This window comes from Peromyscus leucopus, chromosome X (assembly GCF_004664715.2).
Source record: "Peromyscus leucopus breed LL Stock chromosome X, UCI_PerLeu_2.1, whole genome shotgun sequence".
Taxonomy (NCBI): Eukaryota; Metazoa; Chordata; class Mammalia; order Rodentia; family Cricetidae; genus Peromyscus; species Peromyscus leucopus.
In genome coordinates, this window is record NC_051083.1 from 14,794,049 (window position 1) to 14,817,892 (window position 23,844).

The following is a 23,844-nucleotide window of genomic DNA, read 5'->3' on the forward strand; positions in this document are numbered from 1 at the left end:
TAAAACACAGTTACACCTCCATCAATGGCCCAGGCTTCTGCATGACCAAGAGAAGCACATGTAGCCATTGAGCCACGCTGGGTGTGTAGTAGGAAGAAAAATGAAAGTTGTGCTGTCACTGAGATGTAAGTGGCACAGATAGCCTGGGGTTTCAGTGACCATAGCCAACTTTGTCTTGTTACTAATAGCTAACAGTACTAAGTGCTACTTGATTCCCGGCACTAAGGTATGAGTTTGACATTCATTGCCTAATATCTCTAAGGGATTTTCTGAGATAGATAGATAGTATTAACAGATAATATAGAATATTTATGATCTAAGGCACTGTCAGAGCTATATATGTGTGTGTGGTAGATTATATATATTATATAATATAATATTATATTATATATATGCTCTAGATTTTCTATATGTGTGTGTATGTGTGTATGTTTATGTGTATAGTATAGTATATAGATAAAATCTCTATAAATACATAGATGAATCACAAGTATCAATAGTATATTGTGAGAGGAAAGCTTCACTTCCCTGTTCAAATGCTGTTTCCTCCCTCCCTCTATTCCTCTGCACTCACTGTTTCTAATGCTGTTGCTCCAGTTCATGCTTTTCCCTTAGTGTCTCCTACTTCTTACTCCAAAATTGTTTCTTCTTCCATTGCCCCCCACCAAACTGCTCTTTCAATAGAGGTAATAATCACCATATTGCTGAATTCAGAATATACTTAGGTTTCACCTCATTTCATATGTCCACATTATGTGAACAATTTGACTATACTCTCTTTGTTGCAACATTATTCTGCAGGCTCTCTCTCTAGTTACTATGTTTCTGCAACATTATACTTTGACAGTCTTCATGATCCATCTTAGTTTCATTTGCCTTTCCCTTTCATTCTTTCTCCTGTTCCCTAGACTGTCATGATCATGTTTATACAGGCATTCCATAAATGTGTGGCTTCACCTGGAACTTGTGCTCATCAACTGCTTGCTCAGCTCGTCACCTCCACTGTGCTGCCCTATGTGTTCAAGGGCTGAGCTCACTGTCTTCTCCATTCCCTCATCGGCCTAACTCTCACCTCCTCTGGTCCTTCCCATCTCTGTAAATGGTACCACCTTGTCCTGGTTACTGATGTTGAAACCCAGAATGGAAGTGCTCAGTCCAACTTTTACTTTATTATACTCTGAAATTTAGTTTAAAAAGCAAATGAAATCACATTATAAGCAAAATAAGTCTCTAAATATTCTTATTTTTTCTCATCTTGATTATTATGAGCCTTTAAATAACATGAGGTCCTCCTCAAAATTAATTAAGCTACCTTTTTTTTTTGTTGGTGGTGATGTAAGTTATTTAATAGTTCAGCATTTTCCAGGTCTTCACAATCAGACACCATTTCCCATGTGCCCAAACACTGGACTCCAAACTGCCTGACCACTTTTGTACCTAAATACCTGTAATAATCTTTCAATTCTCTCTCACTGCTCAAATTTCCTGTCAGAAAAGCAGCCAGGGCAGGCAGAATGACTTCAAGCTAATACTTAACTGATCCTCTCCTATCACTCCACTGCTTAAAAGTCCTCCATGATTTCCCATGGACTTTAGGATAAAAATTCAGATTCTGCAACATGCCCCAAACTCTGCCATCTCACCTAGAGTCAGCCTCATCAAGGTCCAGGAAAGAAGCAAACTCCCCACGAGTCTTTGCATACAATTAGTTATGTCCAGAGTGCTCTAATCCCTTTCAGTTTCTTTTTCTTCAGTTCTTACACTTACCATGTTCTCATTTGACAAGCTTTTGTGTTTCTTAAACTCCTGCTCCAGGTTGGAGCTCCTTGTTCAGCTTGCTATTAGCACATCTCTCGAAATTTTAGTTTGTATACAAATGATTGGATTTGATTCCTTCTTCCCATTTTAATAAAAATTCCCTGAGTAAGTGTAGGCAATACTCTCTAAAGTAATCTAGGGAGCTTTAAATCCAGTTGTGCTTATTAAGACCAAACCACCACAGGTATATAAATTTTCTCATCCTGGAAGATTTTTTTTTTGCCTATGTATTTTATCGTGGCCAAGTGTTATGTATGGAAAACCAGGGTTTAGCCAGAAAAATATAATATTTCAGAGGGAATTTTATATATCTTGGCCTTTTCCTTCTATAGGAGACCCAGGCAGACTGTTCAGACCTCAGGATTGACTACCTTAACTGGGCTGCTCCCTTCCCATGTATAATCAGCATAAGTCTGCAAACAGGAGTGACATTACCAACTTAAAAGATTGTAATAGCATTCATTTATTCAATAAAGATCTAATGTGTGTATCTAGTATATTAAGTTTTGTTTCTGGGAATATAAATGACATTGAGGATGTAAAACGCATAGTGTCTGGCTCTGTTACAGATTATCACTGTTGTGTTGTCAAAGCTGTGCGTTGACGTTTGCGTGTGTCACAGAAGTTGGGGCTACGTGAGATGCACGATGTTGTCACTATCCCCTCTAGGTCCTTGCAAGGTCAGCATTTCCTCAGAAGTAGATGTGCTCCCAACACCTCACAGAGTGCGGCGTGGCCGCTCTTCCAATCACAACCACTAGAGGGCGCGAGGCCACCCACCGCTTCGACCACGGCATCTGCGCTTGCGCCGCACTGACACTACTTCCGCTTCCCTCCTACCAATTGCCTTTCGCTCCGCCCCGCGTCTCAACGCCCCGCCTTCGTTGCCCCTAGAGTCTGTTTGTTGACTTCCGGGAGCGCAGTAGTGGTCGATGCCAAGAGGGTCGCGATGGGGGCCCCGGGGGCTAGGGCAGTACCTTAGGCCCAGTCGAGTCGCTCCTGCTGTCTTTCCGAAGCAGGCACAGATTCCCTTTACAGTTTTCGGCATGGCGGAGGCTGAATCACTGGTGCCGGGTGAGTCGCGTCCCTATCGCGGCGGCGGCTGGCCGGGAGGGAGGGTCCGCGGGCGGGCGGGAGGCCAGGCCCCGCCTCCAGGCCGGCCCTGTAGGGGTGCAGGCCGCAATCTGAGCCGCTTTAGTGAGACAGCAGCCCTAACCTTGCCTGTGCGAATAAATAGCGTCGTTGGGACTGGGAGGAAGGGACAGGGACCGAGGAATCCTGTATGTGCTTTTAGTAATCTTTCCATGACTTTTCTCAGAGGCTATGGCAGCCATTATTTTCTCGCTAAGCTTCCCAATGTCTGTACTTAACATTTGCATATGGGATGTCCCTAGGATCCACTTAGGTACTGAGTTAAGTCAATAACGAGTGGGTGAATACGGAGAGCGCGAGAGGTTAAAAGAATGAAAGAAACGAACTGGACAAAGGGAGAAAAAAGGCCTTAAGCGATTAAAAGAAAAAAAAAAAAGACTCTCCTTAAGCACTAGCTTGACGTATGTTAAAATTATGACCCAGTATGGCTTCCGTACTAGGTAGCACAGGTAGACATTTGCAGAAGCAGCACTTAATACAACCGTTTGGAACGTAGAGTTATTCAATAATATGTTAAAATGATAGTCATAATCCAATCCACTGGATTGATTTTCACATACACTCTAATGAGTCACGACTAACACTTTGAAAAACAACCACTATATTAGAGAGAATTATTCATTATTTAAATATGTATTGCACTTTCTGCCATGCTCTTGGCTCCAACAGGATTTGATTTTATGCCTCTTGGAGTTCATACCTTAGTGAGAGTACAAGAAAATAAAGTGACAGTTAGTTGACATTAGAAGTCAGAGAATAGAACAGAGCCACCAAATCCTGGTTTTGGGTCAGGGGAGTGTCTGAAGAGGCTTTTTGGGGAGCCAGAATAAAACAGTTAAATGATTCCTTGGAGTGAAATCTTGAATCATTTCTAGGCCCTGACCTCCCAAGGCTCAGTTATTAAATTGGAACTGGGTTGCCTCACAGTCATTCTCAAGTGGCTTAGCCCCTGGCAAATCCACTATGCTTTCTCTGAAAATTTCCCAGAATCTGGGTCTGCCTTTCTATTTGGTGTGTGTGTGTGTGTGTGTGTGTGTGTGTGTGTGTGTGTGTGTTTGTGTTTAAATAGTTACTGGGAACTGTTAATGGATTTTTAGTCTTGAAAATGGTGCTGGTCCAAAGAAGTTGAATACTCCTCAGATCAACTAATGACAGTTTAAGAATTCTCCAGTCTCAATGGCCTGATCCATAAATTGAGGTCTCATTTCTCTTCAGTAGGAATAGGAAAAACTGAAGCATTTGCAAGTGTTAAAGCCTGGGTGAAATGCTGTCTTTCACACTGAAAGTATTGAACTCTGGGTTCGACTTCCTTGCCACCATTGTAGTGACATGAAAACAGTCAGAAATAGTGTAGAAGGGAACTTGTCTGTGTGAAAATTAGAACCAACTTCGATGGGACTGATGTTTGCTAGAGGAGCACCCTGTGCACTGGGCATAAGTAGCAAGGAGAACTACACTATCAGTAAGTAATATAGTTGAGAAAAGAAAGACCCATCAAAAATATTTTAGTAATAATTTGAGAGATTGCTGGGTAGTGCGTAATTGACTTTTAAAGCCTTCTATGGCTTCCCATGGTGCAAGTAAGAAAGTATGGAAATAATATGTTTATTTCTGCCCTGCCTCTAGTTTTAATAAATAGTCACTGGCATTATCAATAGAGTTTGGTATTTGTGGTAGCATTCCTTCCATTCAAGCAAACACTGGCAAGTCCTTGGAAGAACTAAAGAAAACCCAGATTCACTTAAAAAGGTCCTCTGCACAAATTTCCTATGATGCTAAGGGAAAAAAAAACTGCAATGCTGTTTTGGTTCTGAGTGTGGAAATAGATTCTCCATTGGGGAACCAGACTATGAGGCCTAAAGCAGAGTGAGCAGAAGGCACAGGTTGTATCAGCTCATTCAGAAACCAGCTGTCCATCCAGTGACAGCAGAATTCTTAGTAATGGATGATGGCTTTCCTTCTCGTTGTGTACATTTACTTCAGATCACTAAATGAATAGCACATGCTCGAAGGAACAGATGTCACAGATGAAACTAAAATGGGGTCTGAGGAACAGGACTGAATTAAGGTGAAAGAAGGAAGCTTAAATAATGTTCAGGCAGAGTCAAAGCTGTCACGGAAAAAGGTTTATATGCATGGAATTGGAAATGTGTTTTAATAAGAGGCATCATGGTGAAATGAAAACTGTTTTACATTTGCAGATACGGGTGCTGTGTTTACATTTGGAAAAACTAAATTTGCTGAAAATATTCCTAGCAAATTCTGGTTTAAAAATGACATACCAGTATGTCTTTCATGTGGTGATGAACATACTGCGATTGTGACAGGTCAGTATTGCAATCCTAAAAGAAGACAGTCATTCTTAGAGAATCCTAAATAGTATAAGTATTATATTTAATAAAAAGTGTTGCTGCCTAATGTTAGGAACTCTTTACACTTAATAGAATCAGCTCATATACAGAAGGACAAGGTAAACTGCTTCAAAACAAAAAGATACATTTTAAACATCTATTTTTTATTGCATTTATTTATTTTTTTTGTCATGGATTTGGAATCCAGGGACCTGAAAGGGAGTGATGATCTTATAGCATTGCATTTGACCATATTTTTACTTTTTAAAAAAACGACTTAAGTGTTACTCTTATGGTATATATAGAGAACAGGCTTTATCATGTGTTAAACATCTTGAAAGTGTATAGAAAGTGGTTTTGTATTTGTCAGAGAATCCTTTATAAATTGTTTCAAGAGTCTTTTCAACTTTAAGTTACCTTGATAAATGTAAATGACTTTTCTACACGTGAAACTTGATTGGAATCTATCTGATTGCAATAAACAATTGCTGACATATGACCTTACAAACTCTACACTGAATGGGATATGCCTATACATGGACAGAAAAAGTCCTCCACTCCTGCTGCTGCTGCTGCTGCTGCTGCTGCTGCTGCTGCTTCGGTGTTTTTAAAACTGTATGTTTTTGGGTTCCTTGTGGTTCATTCATCTGCTGTTATCTATGTGAAGATTGCTTTCATTTGTTATTTCTTTTCCTTCCCACTAGGAAATAATAAACTTTACATGTTTGGCAGTAACAACTGGGGCCAGTTAGGATTAGGATCAAAGTCCACTGTCAACAAACCAACATGTATCAAAGGTTTGGAGCCTCTTCTTCTTTATATTATTTATATTCTTTGTTAATATTTTCTAGATTGTTAAATAACTTTAGTACTGATTCTTTGACTCTTTAATATCATAAATAAGAGCCTTTAATGTTTTTATTTTATACGATTTACTTAACTATTATTAGCACCTACTCTTCTTCTTTATGTGAAACTCAGAAATACTTTTATGGTGGAGTTGAAAAATCACTTTGACTCGAAGCCCAAGGACCACAAAGGAAGTAATGATTCTCTGGTATTGAATTTGACTTCCAAACAATTGTTTGTTTGGAAAGTGACTTAAATATTGCAGCTATTATATATAAGGGAATCGGGCTTTATGATGTGTTGTAATTTGGAGTTCTGTCTTATCACAGTTATATGAAGTTGTTGGTTATTAAAATTCTACAGCACAGAGTAATGAAATGAACTAAACAAAACATCAAGACTAGTGGTTGATGAATAGTAGCATATAATCACAACAAAGTATTTGACACCAGCATTGTCTCAAGAGTGTATGGCATATATAATACCACTAGGAAACTTTTGCACTGTCATTTGAAAACTTCTGGGTGTAATTAAGGAACATTAAGTAAATTTAAAAGGTGGTGGAGAGTCCTGGGGGTGTGGTAAGAACAATGTTCTCTAGCTTCAGGGCCCAAATTTAAATTTCAGCTTAAAATTTCAGTGTGATTTTATCATAACCATGCTATTATAGGCATTCTTATGAGGCTTTTAATATTATTATTACAAAGTATTTAATTGGGCACAGACTACTAAACACTTGGTATTCCCAGTGACCATGACCTACAAATATCTAATAGAATATTATCACAGCCTCTGAGAGCCATAGAAACGGAGACTCTTAGCCAGCTGTGCATATGCTTTGCCAGTTGACTAGGAGATGTCTGTAAGTGTTAGAATATGTAGATGAAGCCTGGTGGTGGCGGTGGTGGCACACACCTCTAATCCCAGCACTCAGGTGACAGAGGCAGGAGCATCTCTGAGTTTGAGGCCAGCCTGGTCTACAGAGTGAATTCCAGGACAGCCAGGGCTACACAGAAAAACCCTGTCTCAGAAAGCTGTGTGTGTGTGTGTGTGTGTGTGTGTGTGTGTGTGTGTGTGTGTGTGTGAATTTGTAGATGAACAACTTCAACCCATGTGTCTACTTAGGATTATTAGTTTTAGGGTTTTTATTGAGTGTCTTAGAAGTTAGTGGTAGGTTAGATAATAGGTAAAGTTGGTGTATTAATTTCCTATAGGTTTTTTTTTAACTAGAAGCCTTGGCCCTACCTTTGACCCAAAACCTCACTGTTTGCCACACCCCACTGGTTTTTATGATGCACGGTGCACTGTGGGTAAATGTCTGGATTAGGAGTTAAGATCATTGATTTGGAGTCACATATACCAGATTTATACTAGATTTTAAATTTCATTTCTGAGGTTACAGATGTTTCAGAGTACATGCTTAGCACCCTAAAAGTCCTGGAGTCCATCCCCTACGGTACAATAAATAAAGAAATCTCAGGTTTCTACCAGTTACGTATCATTTGATCCGGATTATTTTTCATTTTCAAACCCATAAAATATTCTAATTGTCCTGTTCTCATGTCTAGCTCTTAAGCCTGAGAAAGTGAAGCTTGCTGCGTGTGGGAGGAACCACACCCTAGTTTCAACAGGTACAGTATTCATCCTGTATAGCTTCTAGCTGGCCTTGAGAACTGATGTCTCACGTCAGTGGTATTTGTGGCTTTGTAAAATTCCTAGACACGGTACTTTGGTGGTAGTTAGAATAGAGTTTTAACAGGGTAAGTGTTTAGTCATGCATTTGCCTTTGTGAATATACAAGTAGGTGCCGAGGAGCTAAAAACCTAGGGCTGTCTTCTCCCTTAGGAGCATGCCTGAAGCTGCTGCCTCCTGTTCCTGACACTTCCTTTGTTGCTACAGAGGTTGAGTGGAAGGAAGCCACAGGAAATGCTCCTGGTAGGAGCCATCTCAGTTTCAGTCAGAATCTAACTAGGCAGTATAGGGTGTCTAGAAGTTGATAAAGTGATTCATACATTTATATAGAAAATCAAAAGAGAGAGACAATAGTCAGAACAGTTTTCAGAAAGAACAAAGTTTGGAAGCTAGCAATATTCTGATTCCAGTCCGTATCAGAAAGTATCAATAATTATGGCAATGTAGTATTGACAAAGAGTGGATCAAGTTTAATGAAATCAAAGTGTCGAGAAGCAGGCCAACACATGTATCCCTAGCTGATTTCTGCTCTCAGGTTTTCTCCTGCTGAACTGTAGGCCCAGAAGCTGACTTCTAACGCAGGTTTGAAGACAGACAGTTAGTGGAGGAAAGTACATTTGGACCACATGCTGCTGAAGAGTTAGCTGTTCTCTCCGCCTTAGTTCTCTGTATCTCTCTCACCTCTGCTCATCCTTTTTGCACTGTTATTATAGTAGGTATCTGCTATCTCCTGGCATGCCTCAGAAGCAGGGTGCCTGCAGTGTGTTAGTTAACATTTCTTTTATATGTACAGATAAAGGCGGTGTATATGCCGCTGGAGGAAATAATGAAGGCCAGTTGGGACTTGGTGACACTGATGACAGAGACACTTTTCATCAAATTGGCTTCTTTACACCTAAAGAGATCATTAAACAGCTCTCTGCTGGTGCTAATACATCAGCTGCATTAACTGGTAAGGCTTGTTTGTGCTTCTTTCTGGACATATCTTTTCTTTTAAGGATATACAAACTCAGTAAATGTATGATAGTGTCAGCATTCTGTGTACCTTCAGAAGACTTGAAAAATAGAACTTTAAATCTATATGTATATTTTGAGTGACAGATAAATACCTGTATAGAAGGTGATTGATATAAACTCTCAGCTCTGCTAGCTAGCTATTCTTTTAGGTTTTTGTTTTGTTTTGTTTTTTGAGACAGGGTTTCAAAGTGTTGTGTAGCCCTGGCTGTCCTGGAACTCGCTCTGTAGACCAGGCTGGCCTCGAACTCACAGAGATCCGCCTGCCTCTGCCTTTTGAGTGCTGGGATTGAAGGCGTGCGCCACTGCCCAGCCAGATATTCTTAAATGTTATCTTCATTGCATATCCTAAAAGGTACACTTTCAGCTTTAGCTGAAGTTGCTACTGGAAATAGCGATGGGATGTATGTTGTTAATGTGTGGGTTCTAATGGTCATTACATATCTGTGTCCTCCTTCTCAAAAGTAGATGTGAGAACTTTAATTTCAAAGTCGGAGCCCTGATCCACGTGACCTCACTGAAGCTGCTCCCTGCAGCTCTCTTCCAAGCAGAGGTTCTCTACACAGCTGTCGTGTTTTATCAGCTATATAGTTTACTATTCAATGTCACTCTTTCGGTCTTTAGTTTTAGTTTTCATTTTGGCTTATTATTAAACCATCTCAAAGATTAATGCTTTAATTCATGAGAAAAGTTGATGTGTATTGTTGAACTGTTGTTAATCTCTTTAACTTCAAGGTCAGAGGCATGATGATCATAAGTTCATGGCTAGCCTAAGCTACACAGTTAAGATGCTATTTCAAACAAAAAATAGAAGTAAACAGGTATTAATAATCCCTGAAATACTCATCCTCCATTTAGCCTAACTGTTCCCAACACTGAAACCCTATCAGAAAAGACATAAGTTAATGTGTTTTAAAGATAATATATGCTAATATGACTCATTCTCTGAAGCTAGGGAGGTTGTATTTTCAGGTATATGATGATAAAAACAGATTAGTGAGATTCATTGTGTGTTTTAGGGTTTTGTTTTTTGTTTTTTTCTTACTCCTTTAAAGCATTTCCACGGTGTCTCCAGAGCAAGGTTCTTTATTTGGGAACTTGCTCTTTTTAACTGGAGCCATGGAGGTGCTTTGCTTTCTCTCAGTTCAGTGGCAGGAAGGCTACCTGAGGTCGGGAATCATTTCTGTGTGGAGACATTGAAAGTCACAGAGTGACTATAGGCAATGGCGTCCTGTGTTTACTATTGAGATACCTAAAGTGATTTAGCATCCACTCCTTCTCAGCTGCTGTAAATGGCTCGGTACTTCTAAGGCATACCATTTTCAGTATTGTTAGAGTTTATAGGAAGGAACATACTAATGTGTTGTATATTACTTTTTTCTCTTGTTTGTTTGTTTGGAGACAGTCTTCCTTTGTAAACCTAGCAGGCCTGGAGTGTATTATGTAGCTCAGAGACTGGCTTTATTCACAGCAATCCTCCTGCCACTGGTCCCTGAGCTCTGAGATTAGAGGCATGAGCTGCCACACCTGGCTGCATTGTTCATTTCAAAGTGGCTGGCAGAGGATTGTGAGTGTTCTCAACCCAAGAAGAGGATACATGTCTAAAATCCTAGATAAATCACTCTGAGCTAATCACCACATCATATAGGTGCATTCTGAAATATCATGTTACAGTCTGTAAATATCTACAGTTATATACCAATAAAGTATAAAATAAGACTAAAAATGTATAAGCCAGAAGGAAGGATATCTGTAGGAAGTGTCATAGCTTGAGAGCCTGGCTAGCTCTTTAAAGACTTTTCTCCCCTTGTGCTTTCTTTATAGAAGATGGAAAACTTTTTATGTGGGGGGACAATTCTGAAGGGCAGATTGGTTTAAAAAATAAAAGTAATGTGTGTATCCCTCATGAAGTGACCGTTGGGAAGCCGATCTCCTGGATCTCTTGTGGCTATTACCATTCAGCTTTTGTAACAAGTAAGATGAACATTTGCATTTATTATATTGTCTCTCCTCAATCATTACTGACTGCTGGTAAAATGAGTTACATTTCACATGCTTGTTCAGCTATTGAAATGTCTGCTTACAAACTGTAGAAAAGACTATACTGAAAGTGTAGTCTTTAATGCATGTTTTAATTGAAAACATTTCTATATTGACAGTTTATAGATTCACATTTTCTCTGGTAGCGAATACTGGGTCTGTTATAAAAATTAAATTGCTATTTTAAAAACCTTTCTAAATTTTGGTTCTCAAACTTAGCCTTGTTTGGCATTAAAAACAAGACTCATGAACCGCTCTTCCTTGGAATCATTTGCTTCCATACTTTGGCCTGCTCTGTTCTTCCTGTCCTGGTAATTCTTTTTTATGGTTTCAAATAAGTGAGTCATTCCTGTGAGTATTCCTGTGAGAACCAGGATGAAGACTAGATGGAGAAGGATGAGGCCTTATTCCTTTGGTAAGACTTTTCTCAGTATCAGCAGCCTAAAGTTCCTGGGCCCATTAGTAGTCTTCTCCACTTGGAGTCTACATCTGTGTTGACATCTACATTTACAGCTGTACTAGCAGCAATGGAAGGATGATCGTGCCTTTCCTTCTTAATAACCAGATGCCCAGATGAAATAGTTCAGTGGATTCTCTTAGAACAGTCGTTAATTCAGAGACTCAAATGGGCAAAGTGCTGAACCTAAGTGATTGCCAAGTGTTCAGCCCTAAACAGGACAACTGTCTGCATCACCTCCTCAAAAGCTTAGGGAACATCCCCAAAATCAGGAGGAAAAGTGCAAAAGCTGGAAGATAGGAAGAGGTATTCAAACTGTTGTCTTCTGGACATGATGTGACTGCTGCACACGTGATGTCACAGCGCTATGGTTACCCACACAAGACCTGCAAAAGAGGGGATGCCGTCATGGCCTGTAATGGTTACAGTGGGAGATGAAGGGAGGTTTTCAGTAGAGTGGCCGTTTGTAGGTTGCCAGTGCTCCAGTAAATAACCCTCTACCAGTGCTCATGAAAGACTCCCCAATTAGTAGATCACAAAACAAACAGAAGCAATGAGTGCAGGATGGAGTGGGAGAAAAGGTTTGCTGGGAGGGGCATGCAGTTGTCAAAAGGATACAAATAAGAAACGTGTTTAAGAGTGTTTTGTAGAAAATTATGTCGATAAAAGCATTTTGAATTACAAATCTATTCTGTTTGCTCTCCTAACAACTGTGATAGAGAGTTGTGCCATCTGTGATTTCATATACCAGCCAGACCCAAGGTGATGCTGCATCTGAGTTAGAGAAGTAGATTCCAAACGCTGGTTGATTTTTGAACTTTATAGACCTGAGTGGTTTCTATCAGCACATGGCTTTTCTGCATCCACACACAGGAAGAGGAAGATGGAGCAGCAACTTATAATATATAGGCACTGCTCTGCATCCTGACTGTTTCTCTAGTCTCTGTTTTGTTTCTCTGTGTGAAACAGCAGCCCCATGATGTGGCTCCTTTCCTCCAGTCCCATAGCAACGGTGATTACTAGTGGATTCAGCAAGGAAGTTGCAAGATTACAGATGTGAATATGAAAGCCTCTGCTTCAGGAAGCTCACAGTCATAGTGTGATAACTAACGCAGAGGAAAGTAGTGTTAGTGTGACGAGATGGAAATAGTTAATAGTGCCATCTAACCAAAATGTTATCTTCACAGCTATTCAACGTAGGCATTTCCTACCTAACCAAGCTTTCTAGAGCAAGCATCATTAAACAAAAGCAAACTATCTCAGCCTGACTGCTCAGACCTATAATTCTAGCTACTCAGGAGACTAAGGGAGAAAGGAGGATTCTAAGTTAAAGGCCTGCTACAAGAGTGAGTTCGAGACCAGCCTGGGTAACTTAATGAAACCCAGTCTCAAAATTTGAAACTTATGAAGAATACAGGGCTTGAGCTCCATGGTCAGGCTCTTGACTAGCATGTTTGAGGCCCTAGTGTGAATCCCTGGTACCACCAACTCACATGCACACACATGCATGCCATAAAGGTATAGAGAATATGTAAGATAGTCCTTGCTGTATTTTCTGGAAAAGCTAAAATGATTTTCTTGTTCTTTATAATCATGACATCTTTGTCAAGGGTACTAGATTGAAAGAACTGAGAGGGGAAAACATCCAGCCTTATTTTCCTACCTTGCAGTGAAAGATACCTTAAGAAAGATGAGGTTTACTTAATTCTTGGCTGAATTTGTATGGAGCACGAGAACATCTGCCAGACGACCAGCATTCTGTTTACATTTATATCCCCAGCAGTCTTTCTCCTTTTCCTCTGACAGCGGACGGGGAACTGTACACATTTGGAGAGCCGGAGAATGGAAAGTTGGGCCTTCCCAACCAGCTGCTGATCAATCACAGATCCCCACAGCGTGTGCTGGGGATTCCTGAGAAGGTGGTTCAGGTAGCCTGTGGTGGAGGGCACACTGTGGTTCTCACAGGTATGTGTGGGGCCTGCTGTACTCTTCTCTGTATTCAGTAGTAGCTAATGACACTCTCGTGGTCCTTTTTATTGTGACAAGGTAAGAATATTTGGGACTGGAGAGATGGCTTAGTGGTTAAGAGCACTTGCTCTTCTATCATGAGGACCTGAGTTTGGACAGATCATCAATTTCTGTGTAATTCCAGCTACAAGGGACCCAACACCCTTTTCTGGTCTTGGTGGGCATTTTCACACAGACACAGACACAGATACAGACACAGACACACAGACACACACACAGACACACACACACAGAGTCTAAAAAGAAGACTATTTAACATGAGCTATAACTTCTACAGAGAGTTTAAAGTGTATAATGTGGGATTGATCACATACATCTGACGCTCTAGCTTGAAAAGCTTTCTTATATAACTGAGATAAGGTATCTGCTCCCTAGTGCATCCTCTTTCCCTTCCCTTGCTCCTGGAAACCACCATTCTTAGTGTCTATGAGTTTGACTCCCAGAGGTTCCTTAGGGAAGCAGACCCTGGATCTCTTTAGGTTATGATCCCTGCCTTTCATTTACATAGCTAATACAGATTTCTGGAAAAACTAAATCATTCTGCTAACATACTTGACAAGTCCCCAGCCATAAGATGCTTAGTGGCAGCAAATTGTATTCATTATACATTTTTCATATTTATCTAAAAATTAATATCTTTCCTAAAATACTTCTATTTGAAGAAGCTGTCTTCCTGCTATTTTCTGATTTTGATATTTTATATTTATAATGTGTAAACTTAAAGATTTCTGTGTGATTTTTATAATCTATTATAATAATTAATTAAAAAGCAGTAAAGTTTTAAATTACAGATAAAGAAATTTAAAACCCTCAAAATAATGTCATTTTTGGCTTGTGAATTTCTTATTTGGTATAATAATGCCATGTTATTTTTAAGTTTCTAGTCAATATGTTGAAATATACTCACTATTTTGTAATATGAAAATCAAATAGCAGTCTGTGAATTTGTTCAGCATAGGATTTAATTTAAATAGTATAGTACTAATATAGTTACATAATATGTTTTTATTACGGGTTTTTAATATAATGCTAATAAGGGCTGGGGAGATGACTCAATGGCCAGGCATACTAGCTGCACTTACAGAGTCCCTCGGGACAGTCCCCAGCACCCGCAATGGGCATCTCTAACTGCCTGTAGCTCTGCTTCCAGGAGATCCAGTGGCTGGTCTATGCAAACACCTGCGTGTATATGGTGCACCAGCATTTACCTAAGCACTCGTACATACAGATACTAAAACTAAAAATCTACTAAGTCCAGTCATTGCTTCATCTGCAGCAACTCCCAATTAGAAATGCTCTAGAGAATTTTTGTAGCCATTTCCTCCTGTCTTATCTGTCAGGCACGACTGAATGAGGCAATTCAGGAGAAAATATGATAAAGGAAAAACAGAAAATTGGTACACTTAGAACAGGCAGTGTGCTATATGATCTACTAATTAAGAGATGATATGATGTATTCAAATAAGAATCTCTTGCCATTGCTTCAGTATGCATGCATATCCTTGTTACAGATATAGTTTCTTTAAGAAGTTTCATCTCTAGCTTGTTTATATTTTAAGCATTCTTTTTTAAGATTTATTTTTTCATTTACTTATTCATACAATGTGCACTGGTGTTTTGCCTCTATGTACTGTGTGTGATAGTGTAGGATCCCCTGGAACTGGAGTTACAGACAGTTGCGAGCTGCCATGTGGGTGCTGGGAATTGAACCCAGGTCCTCTGGAAGAGCAGCCATGCTCTTAACCTCTGAACCACTTCTCCAGCCCTCAAGCACTCTCATTAGAGAGAAAAGTGTAAACTATGTGGCACTAGTTAGGTATTCATTGTGGCAGCACTCCCGCTGGGCTCCACCTGGCCTGGCTCCAGAGAGCAGCACCTAGCCCTAGCCCGTCTTTTGTTTAGCAGACACCTTTTGTTTCTCTTGTTGCCCTCTGTGTGAATCTTGTCCGAGAGTCTTCCAAGGATACAAAGGCCTATGCAAACTTGGTTCAGGAATCCCAGAAAACTGTGGTACCTGATGAATGTATTTTTGGAAGCTTCATTCAGGTTGTTTTGAGCATGGAAATCAACTGGAGAAATGGTAAACACACAAAAGTAAAAATGACCTGGGCAAAGGGTAAGTTCTTCAGTCCTTAGAGGCTAGATCTCTGCTGCAGTTGTGAAAGGCTAGATTCATTCTTAAGATGCCCCTGAGTCTTCATGCAATGGACACACGCATGAACCCACACACCCACGCTGAGACAGTTCTTCAATATCTTTCATTCTCAGATGAGCTAAGTAGATTCTTTTCAGAAAAAGAATTCCTTACAACTGAATGTTTTTAAATTTGTCTGGATGGAGTTTGTATAGGGTTTATTAGCTAGGATTTTAACATCAAGTGATGTAAGGAACTTGCCCACTGATTGCAGTTAGGGATAAGAAGATTCGCTTCTGCCCTTAGTGAGGGATTCCTGCCCTCCTTCCTGTGAGACTCCACAGAAGACAGTCATGTGACCAGCATGTCTTTCAGTGCACTGACCAGCCGGATTGTTTCCCCAGAAACTCTTTGTCATCAGCCATCTATCCTGTCTTGTGCTTCCCAGCTTCCCATCTCTAGATGATGATGAGCTCAAATTTACTGAATTATTGAAGGACCAATGCAGGCACCTAAATCATCATATAGAGGAAGGCCTCCTGTATTGTAAAGAAAGTTTGATTGTGAATACATCTAGCATATCTACTGTAATTTTTAATTCTTTTGCAAATAATTTTCTGAGAGTGTGTGTGTGTGTGTGTGTGTGTGTGTGTGTGCGCGCGCGCGCGCGCGCGCGCACATGTGGTGTGATGTGGTGTGGTGTGTTTTACAGGGAGAAAATGACCTTGTGCATACTAGGCAAGTGCTTTACCTCCAGCTCACAAGTTGTGTTTCATAAAATAGTTTTATTATACTACTTTGAAAAGGGGATATCTTTGTGGAATTTTTTAAATTGTGGCAGTGAAAGGAAATAGTTTAATAACATTTGAGATTTTCTGAGCTGATGTATTTACAAATACATGTGAGGGAGTTCTCTGAATTATACATCTTGTAGCCTACCTGATGATTACAATAATTCCTTTTATGGTTATTCAGAAAAAACAAAATCAGACCCAGATAGTTATTTTATAATACTTCATTATTCTCTTCTTTCATCATTGACAATTTGCACTTGATACCAGTGTTTTTCTGAACGGCTCTTTCACAGGCAGTTAATGTCCATTGTAAAAGTGTGAATGTCACAATTATCTCAGATATGATGTACCTTCATGCAGCTCTTTTCATGTGTGTGTCCATTTCCTTTCAGAGACAGTTGTGTATGCCTTTGGGTTGGGACAATTTGGACAACTGGGCCTTGGCACTTTTCTTTTTGAAACATCAGAACCCAAAATCATTGAGCGTATTAAGGATCAGAAAATAAATTACATTTCCTGCGGAGAAAATCATACGGCTTTGATGACGGGTATGAGATCATTTTCTGATTTGTGTTTATGGAGTTGGATATGCCTCATTATAAAATGAATGTTAATGTGGAATGAATGTATCTAACTACTTATGGAATTTACTATTCTAAATATAAAGTTATAAGTTAGTTTAAAAGTACATTAAAATATAATTCAGATTAAAACAAATGTGGGAACTGGGTATAGCTTAGTGATAACACAGGTTCTGAGCTTTATGGGGCCTTGAGTTCAATCCCCAGCACCCAAAAAAAAGTGATCCACATTTCGGATCTTAAAGTAGACCTTTGGTGAAGAGGAAGACACTAAAATCCTTTTGAAATTGTATCGGTTTGAAGATTCTTAACTCTTCTCAAAACTCTCTCAAGCCAGAGAGAAAAAAATCACACAAGAAAAGCTTATCTTCTGCCTACTCAGCATAGAAGAGCTGCCATCATGCTGAGTGACATTTTAGGATGCTTTGACCACCAGGGGGCGTATCACGACTCACTCCTTCCTTCGCTTTGCAAAGTAGTAGAGCGAGAAGGGCGCTGCGATGACCACCAGGGGGCGTTTCAGGACTGACTCTTTCCTTCCCTTTGGAGAAGGGCACTGTAAAAACACTGAGCAAATACATGTCTCTTTGTTGTCTTCTCTGTTACCCAACCAGAGATGTTCTGTTGGCCTTTTTACTTCTCTGTTTCTTAAATTAGATGGTGTTGATAATGTGGGACTCAATAAAATTCTTCCTTGAAATGACTTAGCCATTCACTGTAGGGAATTTATGAATTTGAAAACTTAAATACTTTGTAACAAAAGGACCTTTAATTCCTCTGTTTCATCTAAAAACAAAGTAAAACATGAAAAAGTCAGAAATAATTCTAGTATATTTAAGTAATTCAGGTTCTCATATTTCTGTTTTTTTTTTTCCTTTTATCCAAAACAGCTCCAAAAAGAGCAAAGCTCATGTAATGGTGTCTCTTTAGAGAAAGTAGGAATTAGAAAACACGAGCTACTACCACACATAGTTCCCTCTTTCCCACAGAAGCCTTTAAGAAAAACGACCTGCCCATCACATCATCAATTATTAATGATCTCCTTTGCATAGCATGTAATAGCACTATGTAGAATGAAAAACAAAAACGTATCATTCCTTCATTGTCCCATAGAAGCTGTTGATATGTGTCCCTTATTGTGGTGCCCTAATAATAGCGTCTCTGTCCATAGTGCCCCTTTTCATCAACCCTGAACTGTCACTGATGGTGAATATCCTTTTTATGAATCATGTGTCTTGTTATAGATTGTTCAGTTAAGTTTGCATAGTACTTTTTCTACCTGATAGAAAGAGTTATGACACTAATAACTGAATATTAAGTTTGTTTGACTTTTTGTTCATCCATCATCCTTCCCAGGGAAGAAGTGTTACAGATTTTTCTCTCTCTAGTACATCTAGTACAATGATATATATTGAGTTTTCTGAAATTCTTGCCACTTCCCAATCAAATAGCTCATAGTTTTGAATGTTCTTCTAGCTTGGAAGTACAATCAAGCAAATGCGATAAGGGTTTACTTTCTCAGGCAACAGAAATCTGGGAAAAGCACACATTAGGAATTTGCTTACTTTTGTAAAATAGTAACTTACCATCTTACTGAATTCTAGTCTATGACTTCAAGTCAGTCTTCCGTCGGGTGTTGGAGATTCTCTTAGTGTGCAACCGCTCCGCCTTCTTCAGGCAGAGATCCCCAGATCCGAGGAGCGAGCTAGTCACTTCCCAGCTGGAAGCCGTCCACTCTTCAACTCGAATCAACTACTCCCCCCTCTGTGGTGCTCTTACCACTCTGCTTTAGAGTCTGATCTCTCACAGTTCTCCTCACTCGGCTTGCTGATTGCCTTGCGGCCTCTTGCCTGACCTGTTATTATACTAGCTTTCTGTTGATTCTGCCTGGAGGAAGCTTTCTTTCTTTCTTCTAGCTAAATTCTATCTTTTAGGATTCACATAAAGCCTTCTCTAATCCCCTGACTAGAGGGAAATTCCCCTCCTCTGTGCCCTGATTGACCTCTGCTTCTGTGGCACTCACTACACACCCTTTAAACACAGGGTATGAAGGAGGGGCTTGCGAAGAAATGCAAAAGTTAAGTGCAACTGCTGTGTCAACCTGTGGTGGCACTTGTTAGAGAGAAGCAGCAGGATTGTTGATCATTGTGTGCTGCTCCAGACAGGACCCATGCACTGCTACGGGGATTGGTCAGAATGCTTGCTTGACTCCTGGCATTGTGTAGACAGTGTCCCACAGCCCAGGAGCCAAACTCCTAAAGGAGCAGCTGTGTTCTAAGTGATACCGTTCTCCACCAGTGACAGACAGATTTGCACCCCTAGGAGAGACGGATGGATCTGGAGACATTTGATTTCCACTGCTGCAGAAAGGAGCTATTGTACTGGTATGTAGTGGACGGGGCTCCTTACGGCAATAACTAGACTACAGTGCATAGGACAGACACACAAGTCTTTGACACCGAGACTTAGTGGTCGGTCTGTTCTCACTTCCACTGCCTACTGTTATGTGAAGAACCACAAATACGATACTTTGCACGGGTCAGTAGACCAGATTGAATTTAATTCAGATTCCTATGAAAAGATTATAATTGCAGTAGAAGTTCAAGGTATTTGTCTATAATTAGATCTGTACAAATGGAACTTAGTAACATCAGTTTTGTTTGCATTTCAGATATCGGCCTCATGTATACTTTTGGAGATGGCCGACATGGAAAATTAGGACTTGGAATGGAGAATTTTACCAATCAGTTCTTTCCTACTTTGTGCTCTAATTTTTTGAGATTTACGGTTCAATTGGTAAGGGTTTCACATTCCCTCTTGCATATTTTTATATTTCTAGATTTAAAACTTTTGTTATTTCATAAAATACATATGTTTATGTTTGTGTAAGCATTTCATAGATATAGCTAATAATTACTATAACCTGTTTTGTAAGAGCCAAATGTTAGACATCATACTACTCTGAAAATCTCCTTTTCCAATTTCGCCCCTTCAGTCACATTTTTGGTACAGATATTGACTTCTGCTTCATATTCCCATCTCTTGGAAACCAGGACTGTGCCATGCCTGTAAGCTTTGTCTCATGTAGCGAGTACCCAGTAGGCGGCCTTGCTCACCAGGCTAACAGGGCAAATGCAGTATGACTGGGGAAGGCTGGGCACTCTCAAACCCTGCACAAGAAGAGACGAGAGGATAAGTGAACAATGTTGCAGATGATTTATTGGCAGAGCACTCAGATAAGAATTGATCTTTTCAGTACCACATCATGGCCAGGCTTCCTGTTTGATTGTTTCTAGTGTGTTTGCTAGCTAAGAACTATAGACATGTAAGTGATGGTTACTTGGTGATGCTCAAATTGCTTCTCCAAAGACGTGTTTCATACTATGGGACACTTCTCTTATTCATTTGATAACTGGGATAGTTTTAGTTGCCAGTTTGACACAATCTAGAATCACGTGGCGACGGGGAGGGGCCCTCAATGGGAGACTGTCTAGATTAAGTTGGCCAGTGGGCATGCCTGTGAGGAATTTTCTTAATTAGGTTCACCCAAGTCTGAAAAGCCATTCTGAATGTCAGCAGCACCCTTTCACAGGCTGGGCCTTGGACTGTGCGAAAGGAAAGAGCACGCTGAGCACTAACTAGCATGCATTCTGAATGTCAGCAGCACCCTTTCACAGGCTGGGCCTTGGACTAACTAGCATTGCGTGCATTGCCCTGCCCCTGGCTGTGGATCTGAGGTGATTACCTCCTTCAAGCTCTGCTGCTAGACTCTTGTTATGATGGGCCTCAGACTGCACCTGAGAGCTAAAATAAATGCCTGAGTCGCTTTCTTCGGGGTATGTTATCACAGAGAGGGGAAGAGAAGCTAAGATAATAACCATGTAATGGAAGCTTACTGTGTACAAGATATTGGTCTATGTATTAGGAATACAAATTATGAACAAAAATACCAACTATTTGGTCAGTGATCTTTATCAAAAGGAGAGTTTTAAAGAGGAATATGCAAAATTCTAGATGAAATTTTAATAAAAGTTAGGTGCAGGGTATGCAACTCTTCTTAGATCATCAGGAAGAGCACTACAAAGTGACTAGAATCTGAGTCTGAAAAATAGTGTAGGCTCTTTTTCCAATGGCTTTAATTGATGAGTTAAGACCATTTGTATTTAGGATTATTATTGAGATAGGTGTATTAATTCCTGTAATTAAAAATTAATTAAAACATAATTATATCACTTGCCCTCCATCCTTCCCTTTCCAGGCCCCTCTCTCCCAAATTCGTATCCTCTCTATCCATTTGACATATACATATAAACAAATAAGTCTATAAGTGTAGCATGCTGGCTTGTACATATTCTAGAGCAGGCCACTGGTGTTGGATAAACAACAAGAGGGCTCATTTCTGGAGAAGACTAACTCTCTCTCTCACTGCAGTCCTCGGTGTAGGGCTTTTGTTAACATTTTTGTGAAAAGCATTTACTTCTGAAAACTCATTAGGTGTCTTATTTTTCATTCTTTTGTTCAGTGTGCTTGTATTTTCCTCTAAAGACCTGTAAGCCTTTAATTTAGAAAGTGTTCTTGGAAAGGAAAAGCTTGGAGACATAATCTTTTTTATTTTTTAACAATTTTATATACATGTATATATATATGTATATATATATATATATAGGTTTGTATTATGATTGCATTCGTCTCCTCATTACTCTCTCATATCCTTTCTCCTCCCCCTCTCAATGCTTTCTTCTTTTCAACTAGCACATCTCTTACTCCCATGCCTTTCTTTTGGTTCACTGGATTTAGGATTGCTTCCATGGTAAGGGGCTACTTGCTAGAACACGGCCAATGCAGTACTGTCTACACCACCAAAGACAATGTCCCCCCCTCCGTCAGTAACCACTGACTACCAATAGTTTCTTAGAACAGGGCGGTACTTCGTGGATGCCTCTGCCTTCCATGATGGAATGTTAAGGGGCCCAATCCTGTGCAGATTTTGTGTAGATATGCATAATGGTCAGAGACTAGTTATTCTTGAGTAATTCCCCTACTAATTAGTCTCTGGATATTTTCTGAAGTTTTAAATGTTGTTTAAAGATCAAAACATAACATTTTCTAAGTTTTAATGAGACACATTTGATGAGATACTGTGACAAGGTCATTTTCTCTAGATTATATTAAGTTGAAAGTAAATAATGGAATAGACTGCTTTTAATTTTCCATCAGTGTTTAAAGAATATATGTTTAACTCATGTGTATGTATGTGTATAGATAGATGATAGATAGATAGATAGATAGATAGATAGATAGATAGATAGATAGATAGATAGATAGAAAGAACAGAGAAAAGCCATAAGCCAGTCTTGGAAGTGTGCCTCTAAGTAAATGTCTTGTTGCCGATCTGATAACTGTTAGCCTATTTGTGTTTGACGTTAACATTGATTCATTTTTCTGTGAATTTATGCTTGCAGATTGCCTGTGGTGGGTGTCATATGCTAGTTTTTGCCACCCCACGACTTGGTGCAATAGATGAATCTGAGTTTGAAGAAGTATATGAGCCTTACCTAAGTACATGTTCTTTGCCCATCAGTGACCTCTCCCCAGGAACTCCATTGAATAGATCTTTATCAGCGCGCCTGCGGCGAAGAGAGCGGGTACAGTATGATCTTGTCTGTATGATAGTACTATCTACCACTGCAAAGAAAACAGAAACAATCCTTTTTCTTTTGAGGTCAAGGGAGGGCCTTTCAAGAGGAAATTGGTAATACAATGAAAAGAGATAAAGGCTTTTCAACTTTTATAGTAAGTTCAGAGTTAAGATATTTAAAAAATACAAATTGGAAAATTCAAATTACCATGGATAACCTTTGTTTATCATTATCAAATGCACAGCACATTTGTATGGATCTTCCTTTCCTCAAAGTGAGTAGTCCCTTGAACTTTTCTTAAGCTGTATGTGGACTGATTATTTGTTACATGCTTTTTTGTAATACTGTGGTAAGAACATTTGTATTCATGTAACACAGCTTTAAGAATGTACAACAGAGTTTTAGTGTAATAAGAGATACGGTGTTATATTGTACAGCAGATATGGGACACTTCATCATTTAGCACAATGCTGCCTTCTTTTTGATAAGCCTCCTAAGCAGTGGAAGGTTATAAACAATGAAACATGAAAAAGAAAGAAATAAGTCCTTTACTTGGAGACAGAGAATGTTTCCTACCAACTGCATTTAGAGACTCTCTGTGCTTCAAAATTGCTATATAAGTTGCACATCTTTAAAAAGAAAATAGTTAAATGCTTAAAAGTTTTGAAAATTATTTTAAGTTCCAAAATGTGTTCCTTTTGAAGTGAAAAGGTTTAGTCTGTATTTTATTATGAAAAAATATATATGGAATATTGAAGACTGTCCCATTAGACTAGGGTAATACTTATTTCTTATGAGCAACTTTTTATTTCTCAGGGTGGACAGATGAAACACAAGTATATTCCTTAACACATGAAAAATAGACTTTAATAGTGAGAGTTTAGGGTACCCAAGATACAAAGACAAAAACCCAGAAGGCTTTTGAGTCCTTGGGAATACTTGAGTGCATGTCGTAGAACATTGGCAGACTTCAAGGCCTTCTCTTCCATCTTTTTAGTAACTGGGGGAAAGTGTGTGCAGATAATGTATGTAATCACTGACAGTTTGTTTAACCTTATTTTAAAGGAGCGACCACCAGGTTCTGTTGCCGTGATGGGAACACTGCCTCCGTTAGAGGGGACTTCTACCTCCACATCAGCTCCTTATTTTCCCCCCACTTCAATCCCTTTCCGTTTGTCTATGAACGACTACCCAGAGAAGAGCCCTGCTGAGTCTGTGGGGCCACTGGACTCAGGTAATGTTGGCCTGCTTTTAAAGGAAACTGGACTTGCCCTCCTGTAGTATTCCTGCTTGTC

General features: G+C 39.6%; 2 protein-coding genes across 6 annotated transcripts in view; one reads left to right on the top strand and one right to left on the bottom strand.

Annotated features, from left to right (window-relative positions):
• Otc (ornithine transcarbamylase) overlaps window positions 1-2,847 on the bottom strand; it is a 106,433-nt gene extending 103,586 nt beyond the window's left edge. The window contains exon 1 of the mRNA XM_028881424.2: window positions 2,796-2,847. The gene's annotated coding sequence lies outside the window, so the exon portion shown is untranslated. The remainder of the gene's footprint in view (window positions 1-2,795) is intronic.
• Rpgr (retinitis pigmentosa GTPase regulator) overlaps window positions 2,537-23,844 on the top strand; it is a 47,448-nt gene continuing 26,140 nt past the window's right edge. The window contains exons 1-11 of one of the 5 annotated variants that reach the window (XM_037199303.1): window positions 2,537-2,892; window positions 5,172-5,297; window positions 6,026-6,118; window positions 7,739-7,801; window positions 8,656-8,814; window positions 10,701-10,850; window positions 13,180-13,338; window positions 16,722-16,877; window positions 19,582-19,706; window positions 22,373-22,555; window positions 23,615-23,783. In XM_037199303.1, coding sequence (XP_037055198.1) covers window positions 2,751-2,892; window positions 5,172-5,297; window positions 6,026-6,118; window positions 7,739-7,801; window positions 8,656-8,814; window positions 10,701-10,850; window positions 13,180-13,338; window positions 16,722-16,877; window positions 19,582-19,706; window positions 22,373-22,555; window positions 23,615-23,783 — 1,525 coding nt within the window. In that variant the 5' untranslated portion in view covers window positions 2,537-2,750. The remainder of the gene's footprint in view (window positions 2,893-5,171; window positions 5,298-6,025; window positions 6,119-7,738; window positions 7,802-8,655; window positions 8,815-10,700; window positions 10,851-13,179; window positions 13,339-16,721; window positions 16,878-19,581; window positions 19,707-22,372; window positions 22,556-23,614; window positions 23,784-23,844) is intronic. The other 4 variants (XM_028881422.2, XM_028881419.2, XM_028881420.2 and 1 more) reach the window with 4 other exon arrangements.